At 36.4% G+C, this 24466-nt stretch overlaps 1 protein-coding gene across 1 annotated transcript; it reads left to right on the plus strand.

Annotated features, from left to right (window-relative positions):
• The first annotated feature begins 22920 nt into the window (after positions 1-22920).
• Positions 22921-24156, plus strand: LOC147494041 (uncharacterized). The gene has a single exon (XM_086568018.1). It carries the CDS (start codon positions 22921-22923, stop codon positions 24154-24156), a length of 1236 nt encoding a protein of 411 aa, XP_086424144.1.
• Positions 24157-24466: the final 310 nt, after the last annotated feature.

Raw genomic sequence — 24466 nt, forward strand, 5'->3', positions numbered from 1 at the left:
GAATTTTGCCGGAGCAAGCATTTACTGGTGGCAAAATGATGGAGGGGCGTAGAATTTTTGTTATGGTGGCAAAGAGGAGGAAGGAAGTAACTACTGGGTTGTTGGCTGAGATTCTAGGCATTCCGCCTAGAATCCATCTGGATGTCACATTACAGGAGTCCCAATATAATGGGGTAGAGCCGTTGATGCACGTGGTAGTTACCGAAGGGAACTACAATGCGAACTCGCATTGTGTTCGCCAGGCATCCCTCAGGACCAACCACCTGGCTGTAGCTCAGTGGATTGGTCGGAACGTCCTGGGGAAGGAGAAGGTCAGCGACATCGGTCTGAACTGCCTCCACATTTTATGGATACTCCAGGAGCAGAAGTACGAGTTCTATATCTTGGAGTTTTTGCTTAGCATGATTAGTGGAGTAGGGAAGTCTATTGCACATCTCCCTGTGTTGATAACCAAGATCATGCTGAAGTTGAGAGCAGCTCCGGCGTCTGATAGGTCTTACATCACCCTACACCGAAATCCTCGCATCTATAAGGATTGTGTCCAACGAGTTTGGAGGTTGCCTGAGGATAGGGTAAAGGACGAGGAGGATGGTGGAAATGAGAATGCCTCGGAGGATGAGGAGGACTTGACTTGTTTTGATGCGGATGCCTTGGAGAGGTGTTGGTCAGATGCAGAACGCGTGGTTGTGATTCATCGTGGCATGCGCTCACTCAACACTATCTGCGAAGACCTCTGGACTCGACAGGCAACTATCCACCATAACTTTGAGATCCGTACCCAGAGGGAGGACGAGCGGTGGGAACAGATGAGGGTCGAGCTAGAAGCTCAGCGCCAGTTCCGGGCCGACATGCTTGCACGATTCCCACCTCATGGGGATTCTCCTTCTGAGGACACACCATCGAGGCACGAGCGTTGTCGCCGAAAGACAAATGGTGCTAGCCCATCGGGAGCTCAGGAGCCATCTCCTGAGCGTGTGCCCTTCGCTACCAGTACTGAAGTAGTTAGGGATAGTATAGTTTGATGTTTTTTATTTGTAGTTTCATTATTGTTATTTAATTTAATGTAAGTTTAATTCCGTAATTTGAATTTTGTAGTGAAATGTACTTTGAATGAAAATTTTAATATAATGCGGTTATTTTCATTGTGCGTGGTTGTTTCATATTGATCCCACCTTCCCAAATTGTTTGGGGGTGGTGTTATCTATTCCAGCATGATTTTTATATGACCCTCGTTTTAGAATTTATTGCGGAGTCAAGGTGAGAATATAGCCGATTAGGCATATCTATGAATAAGTATCATGGTAGAATGAAATCTCGATAAAATAGGTAGATTCTATCCTAAATTCAACCTAAAAGTTACTAGGTTTGTTTTAGAATCAAGAATATGAGCTGTTTCCATTTTCGGGTTTGGAAATTTTAGTATTTCCGGAAACTACCGTAAAAACTTTTTGGCAACTTCCCGATCCGTTTTAGCAACTTAAAACCTATATAAAGTTCATTCATTCTACACTCACAACTCAGACTACACCTAACCTCCATCACTCACCTTTCACTCCCACGATTCCCACGTTTTGTCTCATTTTTCGATCTTCAAGACTCGGGCTACCAAGGCTGCAGGAGGAGACTTTCGTCCCTACATTTTTTTCAGAATTTTTGTACAGAGTGCACTCGCGCCCAAGGTGAGCGCGACTCGCGCTCAAACACTGGAATTTCAAATTCTTCAGATAAGATCGCTTCAAGTTGAGCTTTCGACTCGACTTCCGTCGACCAGAAAAATTCCAGTTTTCTGCGGGTTGTTCTCAGATCATTCACAGCTATTTCAGAGCATAATTTTGAGATGACATCTCCTACATTGATACCGGAATAGTCTTTCAAAGATTTGTTCCAAAGCACTACTTATGGTGCTTGGTTTCGCGAGGCGATCACATACGTTGGCTGGGAACCGCTTATGGTAAGACCTGATGCACTTTATTCTCCAACACTAGCATCTTATTTTTACCATAACTACATTTTCTTTGAGAGACCAGATGGAGAACAAGTGTTCTCCATCAACATTGATAATGAACCAATGGAAATTACCAGGTTCTTGCTAGCATTTGTTCTTGGACTTGCTATGCCCGCTGAAATACAAGACCCATGGTGTTATTGGATAGATAATATGTATGTCTACACTTATGAGTTTTTGCATGAGTCCTATGGGGCAGGCATTTTCCGTATCGAGGACCAAGGGGAATATAACGTCGCCTTTGGTAGCCTGTCCATGAACATAGGAACTGTTATGTTTTGGATCATGCTAAACATTTTAGGGGAATGGCATTTTTCTTCTATGAATGATGCCACTTGCAGCGTCTTCCTGGCTTTAGCCACGGGACGTATGTGTCATGACCTTCCCCGAACCTTGATGTCTAGTTTAGCTCGATCCCATAGCATGAGGCATAAGTACCTTCTTATGCCTGTTCTAATTTCCCGTATTATGCTATGTTTCTTTCCTATTTTTTGTACACGTTTCACGGATTGGATTACGGTCGACACTGTACGACCCACCAATAGTATTATTCGATCTTTTCGTGCAATGACTTGGCAAGGGTGGAGGATACAACCTCATCAGGTTGCACCCTACACCCCATCAGACCAAGTGGCTCTTAATAGGTTAGCAATAATAGATGATAAATGGCGGGAAGCCTGGCAAATTATCATGGCATGGCAGGACGCGAAGGAACCTCACTTCTTTATAGAAGAAGAGGATAAGGAAGATGATGAGTAAAGCGGGAGATAAGGTAAGTTTTAATTCTAGTTAGTGTCTGCTTATGTCCCAAGCAATTTCATTCTTGTTAACCCCATAATGGGTAGAACTCGTATAGAGTTGCGTCAGTTTTTATTTCCTATATTAGTACGTTCTAACTTTGTTTTGCAGATGTTCCTAAATTTCACGCATTTCAATGGTATTTTTCCTACCCTCTTTATTTAAAATACTTTGAGGACAAAGCATGCTTCTTGTTTGGGGGGCATAGAAACACGTGTAATTAAGGCATCTGCTAGGATATAAATATGTATAATATGCATTTGTTTTCTAGTTAAAATTTCAAAAATTCAAAAATATAAATAAATAAGTTCATGCTATACACTTAGGAATATTGGTATTGTTTTCCTTCTCTATGCTCTTAATAATCTAGAAGTCTCACGTAGATTTTGGATTAGAATAATTTGTAGAAACTTAGGTTAATATGTAGGTAATAATCTTTGCATCTATCTATAAATATATTACATGAGTATCGATGATTGTTAGCAAGAAGTTTTGAAATCTAGGCTAGAGTACTTATTATACAAAAATCTGTGAGAATATAGCCTAAAGCCTTATATGAGCGAAACATTTGAGAAATGACACAAGGGAGAAGTAAAATCCGGATAGAGATATCACACGTCCACTTGCTTGATCACTAAACCATATCCTAAGCGAGAAATTAGGCCCTCTTTGGATTGATATAGCCAAAAATTCAAACCTATGAATTATTTTCCACTTAAGCCCCTCGAGCCTTTCTTTAGCCTTCCATAAACCACAAATCCTTTACCCATTCTATTTAAACAAAACAAAATAAAAAAATTCAACCTACCCAATTTAGATAAGTCCGAGAATAGAATGAGGAGGAAAGAAGAAAGAGAAAACCGTGTAAACAAAAGTTAGTTAATTGCTTTAAAAAAAAAGAAAAGAAGTTTCCATCCAAAGAAAAGAAAAATAAAAATAAAAACTCCAAAAAAATAGAATAAAAGGAGTCAAAAGCCAAAGAAAAAAAAAAAAATATGGCTAAGGATGGAAACAAAGTGTAGAAGCAAAAAGTAAATAACAAGGTTTTCTCTAGTTACATAGTATGAAGACTCTATTATCAGACTTGTCCTTTTTGAATATCCATTTCCTTCCTTCTTAAACCATCTCCTAATCCCATGAACACCTAATAAAGACCTCTAGCTCAATTAGGAATAGGTTAGTGTGATAGTAAGTGGCAGATGTGTTTGATCGACTCAGCTTCCTTGTTGTCATTGAGATTGTAAGGTAAAGTGTGCCCACCGCATTAATGGAATATAAACTTGAGTGGAAAAATCAGAGTGTTGATCTTGACTATTATTGTGAGAACCTACTTAGGGACGCTTATTCGAAGTTTCGTAAACTAACCACGCTAGGCATTTCATAGTATTACTCATTGTATATATGTTTATTGTAGATGATTGATTATTATGCATATATTAGCTTAGGTTTCGACTTGATTACTCTATATGCATTGCTAGTGAGAGGTATAGTTAATTTAGAGCATGAATAAGGAAACAATAGTTTTATTTCTTAGTCGTTGTAGTATAAATGAAGTTTGTGAGTACCTTCACTGGAAAACTCTCACGAGGCTATAACTCGTCAACTAGGGAATTCCTAGTGGTTTAAGACCTTGTTGCATATGGTCAATACAATCGCACTCAGCGAAACGAGAGTAGTTAGAACTCTATTTTTGGTCACTTATTCTAATTTCTCATCTTTGCTTTAGGACAAGCAAAATGTTGTTTGGGGGTGGTTTGATAAGAGCCCAAAACTGTAGTTTTAACCCTGTAACAGTCATACTTTTAGACCAATTATATGAGTAATAATTAAGAGTTAACACTGATTACGTGTTTTTATGCATTTCAGGCTTCAAAGTCCATTATGTGTAGAAATGTGCCACTTTAGCGAGATAAAGGAGCAAAGGTCGGTTACTAAGGAGTTCCATGTTTAAAGGCCAAGATTCAAGAAGAGAAAGCCTTTCTAAAGCCCTGCCAAAAGCTGAAAAGTCGACGCTTGGGGTAAAAAACAAAGACACAAGTCAGCAGAACTTCTAAAGGCCGTATCTTTGGACTCAGACCTCGGAATGGGGCCTACCTTATGTCAAAACGACCGGTTCGGAAAGAGCTTTCCAATGGTCTAAGTCTTGATCCAATCAGAGGAGCAGAAGTGGACGAAAAGTCTGTTGAAGCCAACTGCAGCTGAAGAGGCCTTTTTGGACTGAAAGAATTGGGTTTTGGGCGATTTCTCGGCCCAAAACATGGCTCCAAGCCCATGCACGATTTTTGGATCTGAAAGTATAAAAACCAAAGCTTAACTCTTTGTTAATGGTAGCTAGTTAGACCTAAAACTATAGATAATTATAGATCTAGTTTTCATGTAATAAAATTAAGTTTAGTTTAAATTCAATTCTTGTTTTAGATTAAACTCTTAGAATCATTATTCTTAATTAGTTTGATTAATAAAATAGCTAGTTTGTCAATTTCGATTCTTGTCATTTACAATTGTGTAGATCTAATTTCCCTTATTACGTAGATAGCTAGACTTAGATTAGTTAGATTATTAATTTAGTATTTGAATCATTGTTTTATTATTCATTAGATTAATAAAATAGTGTTCTCCATAAGTTAGTTTCATTTCCATTAATTGTTTAGTTTCAATTCGTAGATTCAATTAATTGTCATTATTAGTTTAATTCAATTATTGCATTAGTAATTTTGAATTGAGTTTAAACAAGCAAAGTTTCAATCTTTATATCATGTCTTGTTTGATCGAATTCCTTTGGGAATGATAGCGTGATGATTCTCGGCTAAACCCCCATTAGAGGGGGTTGAGAAGCCTTGATGAAAGCTTGATTCCGATTATCGTAGAGTCATCGTAATTTCCTTTCCACTCTAGAAATGATTAGTTCACCATGAGAATGGGTGTAATCGTTCACATGCTAGTTATGAATTGGTAGAAATGCCATGTGTAATTAGGGATTAGGAGTAACCAGATTGTTCTGCGGGCGATTCAATTCGATTTCTGACGATTCATCGTTAGTAGGATTAAGTCGAGTTAAGGTGGAATCAACCCCCCTCTAACTCCTTATCATAGAATCGACGTAGCATTCCCATAGTTGTTCTAATAGTCGACTAGTTGCATCTTGTGGGTAGTTGCATCGTAGTCTAGTTGCCTTTTCGTAAATCTCTCATTAGACTTAGAGTAGATTACTTATACGTAGAGAACACAGCATGCGGAAGGACTAGGAGTGGAACAAATCATATACTCCACTATATCTCATAGGATTGAGAGTAGAATCTTTGATAAAATATAGGACCATAAAATAGTTTAGTTTACTTACGTTTTGAGTTTCATCGTTCATTTCGTAGGTAAACTATCAATTTTATGTTTTATCAGTGTGCAATGGGAGACTTCAACAATGTGCTATTCTCCTATGAAAGAATAGGGGACAGAGCTATACATCCGAGAGAAACTCAGTCGTGTGCTATTCTCATTGATTTTCTGCGTGAAGAGCTTATAGTTGTAGAGTAACCAAAATTATGTTATCTTGGGGTTGCGTGCCTGAGTCACCTAGGAATCATATTAAGCTTCACTCAAGCGCAAAGGCGTATAGTGACTGTGTTCAAAGGCATCAGACACTGCCTAAAGAGAGGGTTGATGGTATAGATTAGGATGAGGAAGAGGATGAATATCTTGTTTGTTTTGTTGAGAATGCTATGGATCGTGTTTCTTCTGATTTTGCACATTTTTCACTACTCCATAGCAGGATACGTATGCTTTATAATCACCAGCGAACCCTAACTACGCTCTGCGACTCAATATAGAAGCGCTAGGGTTCCATTCAACGTCATCACCAAACTTTAGAGCAGAACATTCGGACCTTGGATGACAACATGGCTGACATGCTTAATCATCTGGAGAATATGGAACAAGAGCAACGACAACACCGGGATGCGCAGGTAGCTTTTCAGGCCGAGGTCTTGAGACGTTTGCCCCAGCCTGGAGGTTCGCCTTCTTCTTCTGACTATAGATGTGAGCGTCGTTGTCCTTCTGATGGTTCTAGGCCATCTTATTCCCAGGAATAAATTCTTTCTTCTTGATTTGTTGTGAAACAATTGATTTAGATTTATTTTTGTTTTGTAATAACTATTTAATTTCGTACTTGTTTTAATTTCAGTAACTTAGTTTAATTATTTGTTAATTGCATTTTATTTAGTTAAGTAGTTAATATTTGTTTATGTGATCGCTAAATTTAATGCATGATTAGTCACATATTCTTTACCGTATAGTTTTTCTCCCCTCCCTCTCAAATTGTTTGGGGGTGGTATATTTAAATTTAGCACAATGTATGTGCACATATGAAATTGCATGCCTTAATCACATTTTTGTAAGTTTTGGGCCAAAATATATGAACCCTTGGGCCTTGTTTAAATTAATTGGGATCCACAATGTAATTAGGTACCTGACATTTCGAGGAATTTCAAAGTTTCGTGCAATTTCAGAAGCTAATCTAATAGAGAAAACCCATTATATGTAACCCATGAGCCATGTTTTATTCAATTGGGATCCATAATGTAATTAGGAACCTTAAATTTCGTGGAATATCAAATTTTCATGGAATTTTGGAAGCTAATCATATATAGAAATTCTGAAAACTAAAATAGAATTCACGTGTCAGAAACTATTCCTAAAAATATGTTTTTGCACATCTTTTTATTTAGCAACCATCCGGCCTTACACTTAACAACCAAACACTATAAAAACAATCTCTGAGCATACTTTTTCATACCTAAAATCCCTAAACACATCGCTGCATCTCAAAGCGTGCACGCGCTATAACACCCGTATTTTTACTTCCTATTTATTAGTGCTTAGAAATAAAGTATTAACAAAAAAAATAATAATAAAGCAAAGTTAATGATAATGATAAATATAGAAATAGAAAAACTTGGAAGTGGGATAAGTATAGTTACCGAAAATAAGGGGTGGGGTTTTGGGGGTTTTGGTTTTACCAAACCCTCTTTCCTGTTTTTTGGGAGGGCGTTTTTTTTAAATAAAAAAGAGAACCAAAAGAAAAAGAAAAGAGACATGTGTGAGAGAAAATAGAGAGAGTACAAAGAGAGAGATAGAGCAAATCTTTTCATACCGAGGGGGAAAGAGAGAAAGGAGCCGAAGGAAGAAGACAACCTTCTCAACGCGTAATCGATTTTCAAGTTCGTCGGATTTCGAGTTTGTTATGTAAACAAACATTTTCACTTTTTGATTAATTCCGGTGAGTAGTCTAAATTATATATTTTTTTAAATCTTAATGGATTACCAACTGATTTTATTATTTATTGGTTTAAGTTAGTATATTTGGAACTATAAGATGAATATATATTGAGTTGCTTAAAGCCATGCATCATATACTGACGCCAAGATTTAGTTTTGAATGATGGGTGTGTGATGATTTTTCCTAATCTAGAAACACAAATATTTTGTTGATGATCAAAGAACAATGAGAAGTATTGGATCAAGAAGAAGAAGAGATGTTGAAGATGATGAGTTGAACCACGTTCTTTAATGGATGCCTACGTATCCTGTGAATAGGAATCAAACTCAAAGCGTAGTTCAACTATTCTATTTATAAGAATCGATGAGGTTTCCCAGTTAGTGTTTAACTAGGAGACCATCTCTTGTCAAGTCTCATCTTGACGAATAGATGAAATTTCCCAATTAGTGTTTAATTAGGAGACCGTCTCTTGTTAAGTCTCATCTTGACTCTTCTAGAAGCATCATGTTTCCCAAGTCAAATAAGTCTCCTTTATTGACTTAAACAACAGAAAAACATATTTAGGTTTGGAGTAGTAGTTAGAGCTCTGAGCCTAGTAGTTGAGTTCCGAATTTAGAGTTCATAGTTAGGAGTCTGTTATACGAACCTACTACTCCAACTAGTTCCAAAACCTACAAACCTGCTCCGAACCTAGTAGTGGGGTTCGGATTTGGAGTTCATAGTTAGGAATTGGTTATACGAACCTACTACTCCAACTAGTTCCAAAGTCCACGAACCTCCTCTTCTTGCCTCACTTCCGAACCTATGAAGTAAGAGGATTTGGACTTGAAGTGTGTTCTGGTACTTTCTACCCACACCAAGACCATATCCGAGGCTTAAGAAGATGATGCCACGTGTTACACATCTATTTGCTAAAATATGCACACACAATGGGTTTCTTGAGTATACGCAGATGTTTGATGGTAATAGTGTGAAAGTCTTGAATAGCTTGAAGTAACATATAGATATATAGCTATATAAATGTATGAGAAGTTTGGGTTTTGTGTTACTGATGTTTGCTGTTTGAGAGTCTTTTTGCTATATATATGGTTGCATGCGGTCTGTGAGTTATCAGTTGTTTTAAAGAACTTCCCAAATTCTTAAATATGGTAGTAGGCGGTTAAGTTATCGATTTTGGAATTTGTCTAATGTAAGGGTAGCTACAGACGCTAAGCTTCTTTTTATTTTCTGATTTCATGTTGTGATGAGTATATTTACTTAGTGCCAAAGCACTTGTTTTAAATTAACTTAAAGTACTTTGGTTGTGAGAAGATGAGATTTTCAATTGTAATGGTCTGGATATAACTACTGATGGTCTACAAGACTTTCATTGGTTTGAAGTGCCATAGATATATATATGTGAAGTTTTGTTTTTGTGCTACTGACGACATTTACTCTATAGTTTAATTTTCTTCATGACTAAATTGCCTTGAAGTATCTTAAATAAATGAGAAGTACATGTTGGAATTGCTAAGAAATGTTAATTTGATTATAGTTACTGGTGCCAAGATTATCTAGTGATATTTGTCTTCGTAGAAATATAACTGGAAGTGAGTAAACAGTTATTCACTGATTGACTTGAAGTATATGTCAGAGTTTGATTTATTTTCATTAAGGTTTGGTTATAACTATTGGTGATATGCATAACCATTGCTTATGTTCAAGCCTAGTTTTTCCCTTACTTTGATTTTGTGATTTTGTGTTAATCTTGTGTGTTGCTCGAGTTTTATTATGGACTTTGTTAAAACGTGAAAAAACCATGTTCCTAGCTTCAGTATACTTTCTAAAACAAGAAGTCTTTCTTCATTTTACTATGAGTGTGAAAAGTTCGGCAGTCGACAAGATACCGTCAGAAATCTGTCTTCTAAAAATCAGGATCTGTGCCTGTATTGGAATCGAGTTTTCTCATAGTTAGGTTCAGATTCAAACTCTCGCCAAAGCATGAAAAAGTTAGTTTTCTGAGTCTTCTTTCCAAACCAATTTGCCTCATCATATTCCGAGGTCTATGGAGGTAGATATGATATTTGGAAGTTTGGTTGATAGAAAATAGTGCGTCAGAAATCAGTTTCTGCGCATTGTGTTCAAGTCCAGTTTTAATTTAGTTAGAGTTTGAACTAGATTTTTATGAAAACATAATAAAGCAATATCTAGAAGTCTGATTTCTATTCCAATTGGCCTCATTGCATTCTAAGGCCCGTGGAATTAATTATGATGTCTAGAAGTTTGACTGGCAGAAAACAGTGTGTCAAAAATCAGTTTCTGTGCACTGTGTTCGAACCTATTTTTCGCACATTTATAATGAGATTGAGTATTTTTGTAAAACATAAGAAATTAAGTTCAGTGTGTTAGTTTATCAAGTAAAAAGTCCTGGATGCATTTGGATACCTTTGGAAAGAGTTGTGTCATTCAGAATATAGTCCATCATAAATCTAGTTTGCTAAAAATTAGGGTTTGTACTATTTTCGACCTAAGTTTTCTTCTAGATGGGCTGAGGTTAAGACTTTGAGTTCCACATGAAAAAGTAGGTCTACATTACCTAGTTTCTAAATAATTAAGTTACATATCATTTGGATGAATGTAGAAAAATCTATAGCATTGACAAGTTGGCTAGAAAACCTACTGTGTTATCCTTTATGTGCATGAACATATTTTGGGAAATATGTCTAGTAATGAACTAAGAGTCTCTTAAACTTTTCTTGGGTGTTTTATATAGTGTTTGTAGCCTACTTTTAGACTGTGGTTTTATTTGGAACTGACATAGTTCATAAGATCATTTTTTTTTAGAATCAAAAGTAGAGAAATATCCATTTGTGAGTTTTTGGATTTAAAGGTTCATAGTGTATCTCCGGGTATGAAACTTTAGGTATATGATTGTGGGAGTATTTGAAACTTATTGTATGTGATTCTATATAGTATAAATTGTTGTTTTCCTTAAAGATACATACAAGGATGTTGATATTTGGTTAAGAGCTACGTAAGGCTTGATTCTAATCTTGAAAGATTGGATATGTAGGCAATCTTATGTGCAGGTGTAGCCACTATATTATATATTATTTTTTTTTTTTTTGTGATAACTATATGTGTATAATGTTAGTATTTAATTGTGTACGTGATTGTGGCTGTTTGAATTGTATTTGATTGATGACCATTCGTGTTGTGTTTAATGATATTTAAATGTGTGATTGATTTGCATTGATGTGTGAAAATAACTTTCTGCACGTGTGATCAATTGTTGTACATGATTAATGCTAGTACAATGATAAGTGAGCTGAGAATAATATTTTGAATGAGTCGACCACACCTTTAGAACTTTCCATGCCTCAGGATTTGGTAATGATATATTATGACTTGAGATGTAATGTGATAGAAAGGTATTCATTGAATGTGTCATGAATGACCTGTTAGTGTTATGATAGGTATTCTTTGAATGTGGTAGGAATGACCCAAGGTATTTATTGAATGTGCCATGAATGACATGTTAGCGTTATGATGGGTATTCCTTGAATGTGGTGGGAATGACCCAAGGTATTCATTGAATGTGCCATGAATGACCTGAGATATTGAGTGCCATTAAGAGGCTGTGATTATGCTCATGGAAAGCCCAGAGATAGCTGTGACTCACAAGTTACGAGTTTGCAATATGTAAATATTTTCCTGGAGGTGATATCCTCGCTTAGGACATATGTCTTGTAATGGTACTCGGTGTGAGAGAGGCACACAGGTATGTGTGATTTGGCAAATGTGTGAAGTGCAAATTGTGGAGTAGGAACTAAAGGTGAGGTCAGTAAATAAGTGATTAATAAACAAGATACATTGTGGAATTGAATGAACTAAAAGTATGTGAATTTGTGTGATGTTATGGATGTGAAGTGTGACTGTGAATAATATTAGTGAATGCTTGTGATCTTTTATTTGATTACGAAATGACTATAACTTAATATGTTATTATGAAAATATTAATGACTTTTGATAGTCTGAGATCTATGGTTATACACGCAGAAACTTTATGACGTAATGATGCATGTGTATGACTGCCCTTGATACAAATATTATGATAAGTGGTATTCCTCGAATATGCAGGACGAACCAGATTGTATCAATTAGACTTAAATGTCTTAAATGAGGTTTGATTATGAATGGAAATTTGACTGGCTAAGATAAATCATTTTATTGTGATGTCTAACTCTATTTTGCATGATGGTAGGATCTATTAATCTTTTATGCAGGGACGTAAATATCCTACCCTAAGACGACGTGTTGGCTTAAAGGTAAGGTGTATCAAACTCATATTTAATTAGGTTATCATATGTGCATTTAATAAGTGAAATGCAAGTGCTATTTATATTGTGAGTTATTTTGGAAAGTGGGAATGATGAGTATTGTTATATGAGATTCTTGGAATTGTATATTGAGGGTGAAATCTTACTTAGGAAGAAACTACATGCCATTTTAAGAAAACGGAACTAACTTGTCTTCCAAGTTGAAATGATTGTAATAGTATATTCATTTATTTGAAATATTGAACATATTGTTTTTATATTTAGTCTTACTCATACCAACAAATTCAATTTGCTGGCCCATGTTTGCTTTCTTTTGCAACGTGGGTGTGTTCTTGGAAACATAGATGGTTGAATGCAGTGGATGACTATGTTTGATTTGGATTTGCTTTTGGAGCCTTACTGGTTTAAGTTTTATGAAGTGGAAAGTTTTGATTCGAAATAGATGTAATAGAGTTGGTTAGTAATTTCTTTATTTGTGAATGAAGAGTTGTTCTTTCGGTTTTAATTTGATCTCATTTTTCTATATCGTGTTTGGTAATGGGTTATTAGGGTTTCATTTCATCCTGGGTTTTCAGAAGATGGAATAGGGTGACGATTGAGATAATTATATCTTGAATAATTCTCTATTTTAATTTTCTGAAAATTTGGGGTGTGACACGCACCCTAGCCAAGAGCAAACAGAGCACGCACCACCATCATATATATTTGTATCAGCTTTACTTAATCGCGCCCCGCGCTCTCCAAAGGCTTATTTCAAGCGTGCGTGTGCCCTCACCACGACCTTCCAGGCTCGGATTTCCAGGTTTTTCTTTTCTAACTTCCAGAACTTAATTTCATTACTTGGTTGCTATGACTACTCCAAAAATTATACCGGAACATTCTTTTGAGAATCTATTTCTCAATAACAATTACGGTGTATACTTTGATGACATGATAATGGAGCACGATTGGTACACCCTACTGATAAGACCTAATCAAACTTATTCTCCTACCCTTACTTAATATTTTTATAAGCATGTTGAATTCTTTACACGCTCCAATAGAGAAGACAGACTCATAATGATGTTAGATGACAAACCTTGTTTGCTGACTAAGTACTTAATTTCTTGTTCATTAGAAATTCCAATCCTTGCCCAACATACACATATTAATTATATAGATGATAATGACAACCATTATAACTGGGTAAACTTCCACGAGACCTATGGTGCAGGTATATTCTAAGTAGAACATTAAGGCCAACGTAATGTATGCTTAGGAAGGATGGCCCTTAATAAAGGCATTGCTATGTATTTTCTTAAGTTAAATGTCCGAGGGGATTGGCACTTCAAATCTGTAGATTCCCACGCCTTCGTTGCTATAGCAAAGGGGCATTGGTTTTATGATATATCCAAAACCATAGTGGCTGGTCTTGCCCGAGCACAGACTGTAAGGCATCAATACCTTCTTATGCCAGTCATAGTCACTCGTATCATGACCTTCTTTTTCCCAGAATTCTATACACGTTTCACTGATTGAGTTAAGGTTGATACAATACGCATGACTAATGCTATAGTCCATTCTTTACGTGTTATGGTATGTCTAGGGGAAATTATGAGTATCCCCTGATCTTCCTCTGTGCCTTGTGATCTAAAAGCCTTTGCTGAATAGAGAAGGGATAAGATGATGGTGAGTTCAGGGTTGAATTGTCTAATGGCTACCTACGTATCTCCTTTGTTATTTAGGAGAATCAAACCCTATTTTGCGTCGTTCCTAAGAGCGAATTCCTATGGTTTATATTGGAAGAGCTTTGAGAGTCCTAAGGTTAGGGCAAACCTCACCGCTTGTGCATTCCCTTCCATCTTTGGACTTTGCCTTCCTTTTAGGAATCCTCTTCTTATGGAAGTCTGAATTTGGACCATATCTTGCTAGAGGCAAGTTTCCTTGTTGATCATAATGTCCCATTGTATATGGGAAGATTATATCTAAAAGGTAACTCTTAAGATATGTCTTTACAATTCTTTCATTATCATCAAAGATCGCCTCTTCAAAGTTCATTTTTCGCTCGATTAAAAAACCGCCCATATCGGTTCTAATGACTTTGAGAATTGTTATGTTTAGAGGCGGTCAGTCACGTGCCTAGCACATGTCCACTAAACACTCGTGCGAAGCATGAGTTCACTTATTCACAGAATTGATCCGATAGTCCTCGTCTCATTCTGGACATCTATAGTCCTAGGTTATTTCCCCTGCACGTGTCATCTATCTAATGACGGGAAATCTCCCTTACAGATGCCCCCTCTCGTGCCATCTAGCACATGGGCGCTTGAAGCGACATTGCTTTTGGCGCGATAATCTTTTTCTAAAATAGTTGTTGGAACTGCTCACATAATCAACTAATTAAGGCTCAGAAACTACATAGGTATGGCACCCTCATTGTCTAAGTGTGGGGACTTTAGGGATATGTAGGAATGACCATGACATTCCGAGCCGGACAGGCTGTTTCCCGGAAAAGGTAATGATGGCAGTTCCATCCCGAAAAGACACAATGTTTGGGCTAATCGTAACCGTCCATCTCATCTGTATATAAGGATCTGGTGAGAGAACCATCATTATCTCTTCCGCTAATCGTAAGCTTCAAACTTTATTTTTTTTCGGATCATGAATCCCAACTGGTCACTTATAAATTTTGGGGATCTCTCTTCCCTAAAACTAATCAGAGAGAAATTTCACATCCCTGATGATGTGGGTCTGGAGTGGGGGAGGTTGTCTGATGAGTTGGCCTACAAGGAGGTGGCGCTCATCACCATTGGTCAACTTAGGGCCAGACTCACTCTTCCCCTCCACCCACTTCTAATAGAGTGTCTGATTCACTTCAATCTTGCTCTTGGTCAAGCAGCACCCCTGTTTTACAAAATTGTCATGTATTCTGCCCTTCTTGCCAATAGACATGGATTCGCTCTGAACCGTTAGGTGTTTCGTTACTTTTATGAGGTCTGTCGTATTCGAGACCAATTATACTATTATCTCATGACCAGAGACAAGAACTCTCTGATCGCCTTTTTAGGGAAGCAAAGTGATGAAGGCCATGGTCGAGGGGCATTGTGATCACCAACTTCATGTGTGCCGGTGATAATGGGGGGACGCTCGTCTATCTTGAAGATCCATCCGATGTTGATGGTGAGCCAATGGGAGTTCCTATTCCCATAAAACATACCCATGCTCCAACCAGTAAGTCTACTTACTCAGGAACTTTGTAATTTAATACAAGAGTCTTTTGCCTGAATTTCTTTGTTATTCTTCCTTAGATGACTCTTCCCCCTGGAATCAACTATCTGCTACTAATGTTGCATCGGTGGACTTCATCAAGAAGATCCCCAAGGAATAGAGGATGCCTTGGGTGATAGTTCCTGATCCCACCCATCATTTTGAATATTTCAACATGTCTGATGAAGAATTGATTTCTGCTAGCTTTAGTTTTCAACTTCCCCTGGAGCTTTTCCCTTTTGGGATAAATATGCGGACATTGCGGAAATTCGGGCACATTTCTTGAATGACTAAGCAAACATAACTTCTGTGTTCCCGTAAATACTGGCGTGGATCGATGATGTGGGACTTCTTCCTCCTCCTAGTTCGTGGGGGATGAATCTTCCTTGATTACTAGAAAAAGGAAAAGGAAATCGTGGGGTTTTCGTTAGCGGGAACTTCATCCATTGGTTATTATAGGTGCTAGGAGCATCCCGGATTGAGGCCCAGTCTGCTTTTCGTCCCCATAGGCGGCCAAAAGATGGGATTCAGGTGATATCTTCCGGACGTGCCTTTGATCCTAAAAGCCTTTGAATGAAATAAGTTGGTGAGTTAGGGTTGAGTAAGATCTGTCTCTAACGGGACATTATCTCCTTTGCTAAGGAGAATTTTGTATCGTTCCTTGAGAAAATTCCTATGGTTTATATAGGAAAAGCTTGGGGTCTTTCTAGGGAAAAACACCTCACCCCTTATGACGCTTCCATCTTTGGATTACTTCTTGAATCCTCTTCTTATAAGAAAATGAGGCCATATCTTGCTGGCCGGGTTTTCTTCTTGATCATAATGTTTTATGGGAAAAACACTTTTAAGGTTCAAACTCTTCAAAGATCCCATTCTTTTCCATGATGATATTAGTCTAGAAATCTCTATATAGGTAATAGTCATTTCATCTTTTCATTTACATCTTGCATGAGCATGTATGAGTGTACTTGGCAGTATTTTTTTGAGACCTAGGTTAGATTACTTAATTCTACATATCTTGTGAGAATCTAGCCTAAAAGCCTAATATGAGTGAGTATCTGAGTGATGACACAAAAAAGAAGTATAATCTGAGTAGAGAAATCACACATCCACTTGCTTAATCACCATACCATATCCTAAGCGATAATTTAGGCCCTCTTTGGATCGATATAGCTAAAAATTCATACCTATAAGTAATTATCCGCTAGTCGCCCCACTGAGCCTTTTCATAACCACAAATCCTTTACCCATCTTTAAAACCAATAAAAATAAAAAAAAAATAATAAGTGTACCCATCTTGAATGAGTCTGAGAAATAGGATGAGTAAAGAAAATAAAGAGAAAGACTTGTGGAAAACCAAAATTAGTTAGTTGCTTCATAAAAGAAAAAAAAAATGTTTCCACTCAAAGAAAAGAAAAAAAAAAAAAGTTAGAACTCCAAAAAACATAATCAAATGAGTCAAAAGCCAAAACAAAAGGGTTAAGGATGGAAACTAAGTGTAGAAGCAAAGTAAGAACAAGGTTTTCTCTAGTTACATAATATGAAGACCCTATTTTCTTAGACTTGTTTATTTGAATATCCATTATGTTTCTTCTTAAACCATCACCTCAGCTCCGTATCATCTAATAAAGACTTCTAGCTCAATTAAGATTAATTTGGTGTGATAGTAAGTGGTAGATGTGATTGATTAACCTCAGCTCCATTGGAAGTCATTGAGATTATGAGAAAACATGTGCCCACTACATACTAGAGTGAGTGAAACTTGAGTGGAAAAATCAGAGTATTTTTGTATTAACAAATTGTAAGGACCTACTTAAGGACGATATTCCAAAAGTTTCATAAACTGACCTACTATTGCATTTCATAACATCGTTCATAGCATGCATGTGTATCTTAAGATGATTTGATTATTATGCATATATTATCTTAGGTTTCAAAATAATTGTTCTTATTATATTGTAATAGAGATGTATAGATATCTGAGATTAATTAGGAAATATTATCTTTATCTCTTAGTCGTTGTAGTATAAATGAAGTTTGTAAGTATCTTCTCTGGAAAACTCTCACTAGGTTATAACTCGTCCACAAAGGAATTCCTAGTAGTTTAAGACCTTATTACATATTATCAATGTAATCTCACTCTGCAAAACGAGATTAGTTAGGACCACATTTTTGGCTACTTATCTGTTTTTATTTCTCATCTTTGCATGAAGACAAGCAAAATGCTGTTTGGGGGTAGTGTCATAAGCACCCAAAAGTGTAGTTTAAACCCCTTAATAGTATCTTACTTAAGCCAATTATGTTTATAATAAATGAGAGTTAGTACTGTTTACGTGTTTTTGTGTATTTTAGGACTTGAAGCTGATTATGTGACTAAAGACACCATTTTTGCATGGAAAACGAGTCAAGATGATTGCTGAGGAAGTTCTACATTTAAAGCCCAAGAATCATGAAGAAAAGCTTTTTTCAAACCCAGTCAAAGTTGGGAAGTCAAAGTTTATACAGGTAGAAAAAGAACAAAAAAGTGAACAGAACTTCAACAGGTCGTATCTTTGGACTCGGGCCTCGAAATTTAGCTTACTTTATGTCGAAACGACCAGCTCAAAACCAGATTTCCAATGGACCCGGCCTTGCCCCCAATCAGAGCTGTAAAAGTGGACAAAAAAGGTATTAAAGTAATTTCTATCAGCTGTGGCCTCTTTAAACTTAACCTAATGGACTTTGGGCTCATATTAGAGGCCCAAAGTCCCCCTTTTTGACCCATGCACGAAAATATAACCTTAACCCTCTCCTATATAAAGAGAGTTAAGGCTAAACTTAAGCTCTCCTCTTCTTTCTCTAAAACCCCTTAGTCTCTCATTAGTTTTAGTTTAGTTTAGGATCTTCTAGACATCGAGACGAGTCACGCACGGATTCTGACTAGGCATTTCCCTAGTGTCTTTATACTTGGATATATTTATTTTTATCTTTCTTTCTTACATATATGACATTTAGTAGAAGTTAAATTTAATATTATCTGCTTGTTTTATTTTGTTTTCTTGTGGGAATTTGGTATATGAGTAGAAGGTAAAACAGATACATCATGCTAAAATTTTCTATTTTTCTTTCATTCATTCCATATATGTTTTCAAAAATACAAAAACCCAAAAATATTTCATAGTAGAATAAATATTCCTAGTATAATAAACCATGTATTTCTCGTTCTATCACAAACAACCCACGCCACAAACTTATTTGGGGGTGGCGTATTTTCATCATGAATAACATAATACAGGTGCATCACCGTTTTTTATCATGTTTCTATGGTAATCACTTTCCTTATCTCTTCATACTTTGAAGACAAAGCATAGTTCTATTTGGAGGTGGTATAGTAACATTTTGCAAAAACTATGCATTTTCTATATAGTAGATATAATAATATATTTCTTCCTTTCTAAAAATTATTTTCGAAAAATATCAAAAATATTTTTCTGTATAGTATTAAAAAGTTTCATTTCCTTTTTCTATGATGAATAAAAAGTTTAGAAGTCTCAATATAGCAATAGAGTAAAGATTCATTTTTCGTACTTAGACTAATATACGTACAATAGTTTCTATATCTTTTCATGAATGGCATGCATCAGCATTTGTTTGTATATAGCAGTGAGTTTTCGAGACCAAGGTTAGAACAATTAAGTTCTATATCCTGTGAGAAGCTAGCCAAAAGCCTCATTTGAATGATTATTGAGTGATGACACAAAGGATGTCCGGATAAAAAGACCACACATCCACTTGCTTGATCACCACGCCATATACTATGAGATAATTTATGCCCTTTTTGGATCGATATAGCCAAATAAACGTTAAAAACTCAAAAAGATAGTTTTCCTCTAGTTAACCCACTTAAGCCTTCACCCTTTTCTAAAAAGCCTTTTTATTCTTCCCCATATAGGAACCGTTATGGTTGCACCGAATGATTTACGAACCGCGAACACCCACGCGCAGGCGAAATAAGGGGTGTCCACAGTTTAGTTAGAAATGATACCTTTAGATCGGCTAAGATAACTTTGAGAATCCAAGATCTACGAATCCGAATCAACCTCTTGATCTTCTATTGTATTCCTATGAATGGAATGGACGTTGGGTGGGCAATAATCTACCACCCTCTTCTTTCTCTCTTGGCCTCTCTCACTCACAGAATTTGGAACCGATTTTAGATCTACTTTTCTTGAGCAAAACCTTGAGAGAAAACGACCAGAGAAAGCGGTTTCTATTTATAGGCTACAACAGGGACCATGAGGAGAAATTAGGGTTGGGCCTCCTGACGGGCTTGGGCTTCCCATGTTCGCCTAGAACACACTGCCCAAGTCCGTCAACAAATGGCTTATTCCACTAAATGCCATTGTTACACTACCACCCTAATCCCAAATTACGTGTTACGTTTATGGGCTCCATATTATATGCTTGTTGATCTCCTCGTGTTTAAGATATCGAATGCCCGTTGATTAAGTCAAGTTACTGACAACTACATTAATCAACTTCTTATGTCCTTGAGTAGTACCACTCAACCTCATTGTCATGTCGGATTAAATCCACCTACAGGGTTTACATGACAATCCTTATGAGCTCCTCAAGGGGGCATCATCAACCCAACTTCTTACGGGTCACGGATTCCTTCTATAATCAACAACACACCTTACATACAATGTCATTACCCAATCCATCGAGTTTGTTGATTCACAAATGAATCTCACTCATTGATGATTTAAAGCAATGTACAATGCATATAAGTGCCCGTTATTATATCCGGATTAAGAGGACAAGCATCCATAATAACAGAGGTGTTTGTTCTCTTATATAGTCAGTATAAAGAGAAACAACCTCACTTGGTCCTGTTCAATACACACAAAGTGTACTAGTGTAATCCTGTAGTCAAGATAGACTAATACCAGATTATACTACAACCGTACCAATGGTTTCACTACAACAGAAAAGACATTTAAAATCACTCTATAAGTGATGTCAAAAATATACGACGTCACTTTTGCAAGTGATGTAACTGGTGGCGACGTGAAAAGTCAGGGTTTTCTACATCACTTTTTAAACGATGTCCACAAGTGATGTTACTTCACATCACTTTTTAATTGATTTCCACAAGTGATGTTATAAGTTTGCATCACTTTTTAATCGATGTCCACAAGTGATATTATAATGTTTAACATCACTTTTTAAGTGAAATCAATAAGGTCGATTAACATTACTTAGGAAGTGACGTTTCATTCAGATTCCAAATTACTTGTAAAGTGATGTGAAATAACTCTATAAATCACTTTAAAAGTGATGTCCCATTTATCAAAATAATAAAAAAATAAATAATTGCCAATATCATCCCAATATAATACCATTTTCCTGGTCATTTATCATCAACTAAAGATGAAACGTATCTTAAAATCATATTCATCACACAAATATCATCTTCAATTACAAATATTACACTATATACAAAAAATTATAACGAGCCAACATATCTCGACAAAATCTAATCTGCGCAGCACCAAAAATAAGCCAAAGAGAACCACAATCACCCAACCAAGAACCTATCGGCTGGCTTGATACAATCAATTTAAACCAAGAACATATCAACGTCATGACCCTAACAAATCACTCTGTTTTTTTTTTTTCTGAAGATGAAACATTGTATTAGAAAATCAATGCAAATTTTATAAAGGAAAATAAACATACGGAGCATCCAGATATAATATAGTACCTGAATGACAAAAGAAGTTCTACGTAAGACGTTACTTGTGTTCAAGATCGTACTTTGTGTTCAAGATCGAGGTTCGATAATTTCGCCAAAAGCTAGTTGGAGGTTGAGTTAAAATAAAAATGTTGTCATCCATTTTCCTCGCATCACTAGCAGAGTAATCTAAAACTTGTGTTTGCCCCAGAAAAAACATTTAAATAGTTGTTAATGATTTGGGCAAGAACACCAATAGCATGTAAGCCGCACGGTGCTTCAGGGCTCCTATCTAGTATGCTAATCTTTTCCAGATTACGATTACTCAAATTAATGATGCAATTGATTAGCCATCATGAGACTACCGTAAAGCTTACCACAATACGGATTGTGATGGAGACGTGATATACCGATCCGAACTCAAATTGTTTTAAGCTCAACCCTATAGTTCCTTGTGCAAAGATTGGAACCATTTATCAGAAAATTTTATTGCGCTGCTTAAACTAAAATCCAAGATAACTTATTAAAGAAAAGAAAAGACAGATAATCTTTAGTTGGTCAGAAGCTATTTTCATAACGAAAAATCACAATTGCTAGAAATGCCACTGGAAAATGCTCAGAATGCCCATTTGTATACTTACATACCTTCCTATTCTTGGTCTGCAATCATCCTAGCAACTAGGGGAATGGTCACAACGATCCCATATACTTGCATATCATGTAAACTTGGGTTGTATATAGTTGCCAGAATTCCTGAAATGGTATTGACACTGGTTACACCACTTGCATTGCCAAAATCAGGAATACTAATTGAAAATAACACATTATTTAGATACTACATACTCCTCTTATTTCGAGGCGTTAATAAGACTACGTTCAATATTAATAATTTAAAATAAACGATAAACCATCATATTTTTTTTTCGACAAAAAAATCCGGCAGAGTTTCCTTTGTATCTTTAACATTTCATATACTTAAAACCTGTCATAACCTGAAAATCAAAATAATCTAATATTCATATATCAACCCTTCCAAGTTATATATAACTTTATATAGTTTGAAAACCAAAACATATCTACCGCTAACCGATTTCTTACCTAAATCGGCATTTCACACTTGCACGTCACTCCCTGACGTCCTAACTAAATTTTAGAAACAGTTGTACAACACATTTGAAATAAAAGTAAAGTCATGCAATTTAAAATGCAATAATTTACATAAAAATAAAATGAATTAATATTAATTTACTGAAATAGAAAGCCACTACTTTGTAACTAGTATTAACGTTACTTAACAATCCGCTATGTTTTCATACTACATATTGTGGGTTAGTCTTTAAAGTTGTGGGTTAGTCTTTAAAGTTGCTACATATTGTGGGTTAGTCTTTAAAGTTGTGGGTTACATATTGTGGGTTAGTCTTTAAAACAGAGCTACATATTGTGGGTTAGTCTTTAAAACAGAGCTACATATTGTGGGTTAGTCTTTAAAGTTGCTTCTAAAGAGAATAGCTTGTGGGTGAATTGGGTGTGGCAACAACATATGAAGCACAAAATGTTTTGGACAATGCATATTCCAAAGGATTGCTCCTGGGTATGGAGACATGTTTTAAAAGCTAGGAAGCAAGAAATCAAACTTTCTACGGTGAGGATAGCTGATGGGAAGACTACTTATCTTTGGCATGATCCATGGTGTGACAGTGGAATCCTCCTCAACAACCAAGCTACTGTGCAAGCTTGGAGTTTCCCTGATGATACAAAAGTAGAGGTGCTGATATCTCAAGGTGTATGGAATCAAAATGTTGAACTGATATTGGACAATGCTCTTAAGGAATCTATCTATAGTACACATATAGAAGATCAATTATATGAGGATACTCTCATTTGGACTCCGTCTCCTTCAGGCAGATTCACATCAAAATCAATGTACATGGAACTAAAGAGATCACTGAACAAGGTAAGATGGCACAAGTTGGTTTGGGGTAAATTAGTGTTACCAAAACACTCTTTCACTTCATGGCAGATGTTCTCGGAAAGCCTACCTACTCAAGACAGGTTGATTAAGAAAAAAGTTTTGCATTCTTCAAAGTGTTGCTTGTGTAATCAACAGAGGGAAAACACCAAACATTTGTTCTTTCAATGTCAATATTCCAAAGAACTTTGGTTAGGTGTTAAGCATCACATTGGTATTACTACTGATGATAGGAATGCAAACAGAGAATGGAGTAGCATTCTGAGGCTCTATCAAAAGAGGAATATGGTGGCAGAAGTGTACAAGGTCTATGTGTGTGCTGCTATCAACTATATTTGGACTAAACGAAATAATAGAAGGTTTAGAAACAATTCATGTCCAGTTTCTGTGATCAAAGAAAGACTTCTTAAGGATATGAAATTCTACTTGCAGGCTCAGCTAAAATATATGGTAGAATCTATGCCGATACAACAACTGATACAGAGACTGGGTATTATGGTTAAATTCATACCGCAACTATTTAATGAAGTTGCTTGGATCAAGCCACCTGATGATGTCTTCAAACTTAACTCAGATGGTTCTATTGGGGCTGATGGTGCCGACTATGGAAGCGCAATAAAGAATTCAAGAGGAGAGGTCGTTTTGGCATGTTCGGGGAGTAACTCTAACAAGTGCATTTTGAATCAAGAGTTGCTGGCTATTAAAATTGGGGTCTTACTCAGCATTGATCAAGGCTATACTAAGATGATCGTGGCTTCTGACTCAATGAATGCCATAAATAGTATCACCAAGAGAGAAGAGCCTCCTTGGCATTGTCTGAACCTAGTGTGATCTATTCAGAACCTCTTTACTTAGTTAGTTGATATTTCTTTTACTCATGTCTATAGGGAGACTAATGGGCTTGCTGACTATCTAGCTTCTCTCTATACAAACAATGAGGATAGGTTATTTTGTTTTGTCCCTCCTTTGGACTTTCTCTGGAAAAATTGTAGATGAGGAGAGCAATGGTAGAATGTACTCTAGGAGGATTCAATGAATACATGTGAGGATCTGCTTAACTCTAGTTTAACTTTCAAAAAAAAAAAATCTCCGAACTATTCGGACTTTCCTGAATCTTTTCTAACCAGTGACCAGTGAATAA

This window comes from Coptis chinensis, chromosome 6, assembly GCF_015680905.1.
Source record: "Coptis chinensis isolate HL-2020 chromosome 6, ASM1568090v1, whole genome shotgun sequence".
NCBI lineage: Eukaryota > Viridiplantae > Streptophyta > Magnoliopsida > Ranunculales > Ranunculaceae > Coptis > Coptis chinensis.

Excerpts from the sequence above, each read along its gene's own strand:
- LOC147494041 (XM_086568018.1), top strand. The coding sequence starts at position 22,921 with ATGCATATTCCAAAGGATTGCTCCTGGGTATGGAGACATGTTTTAAAA.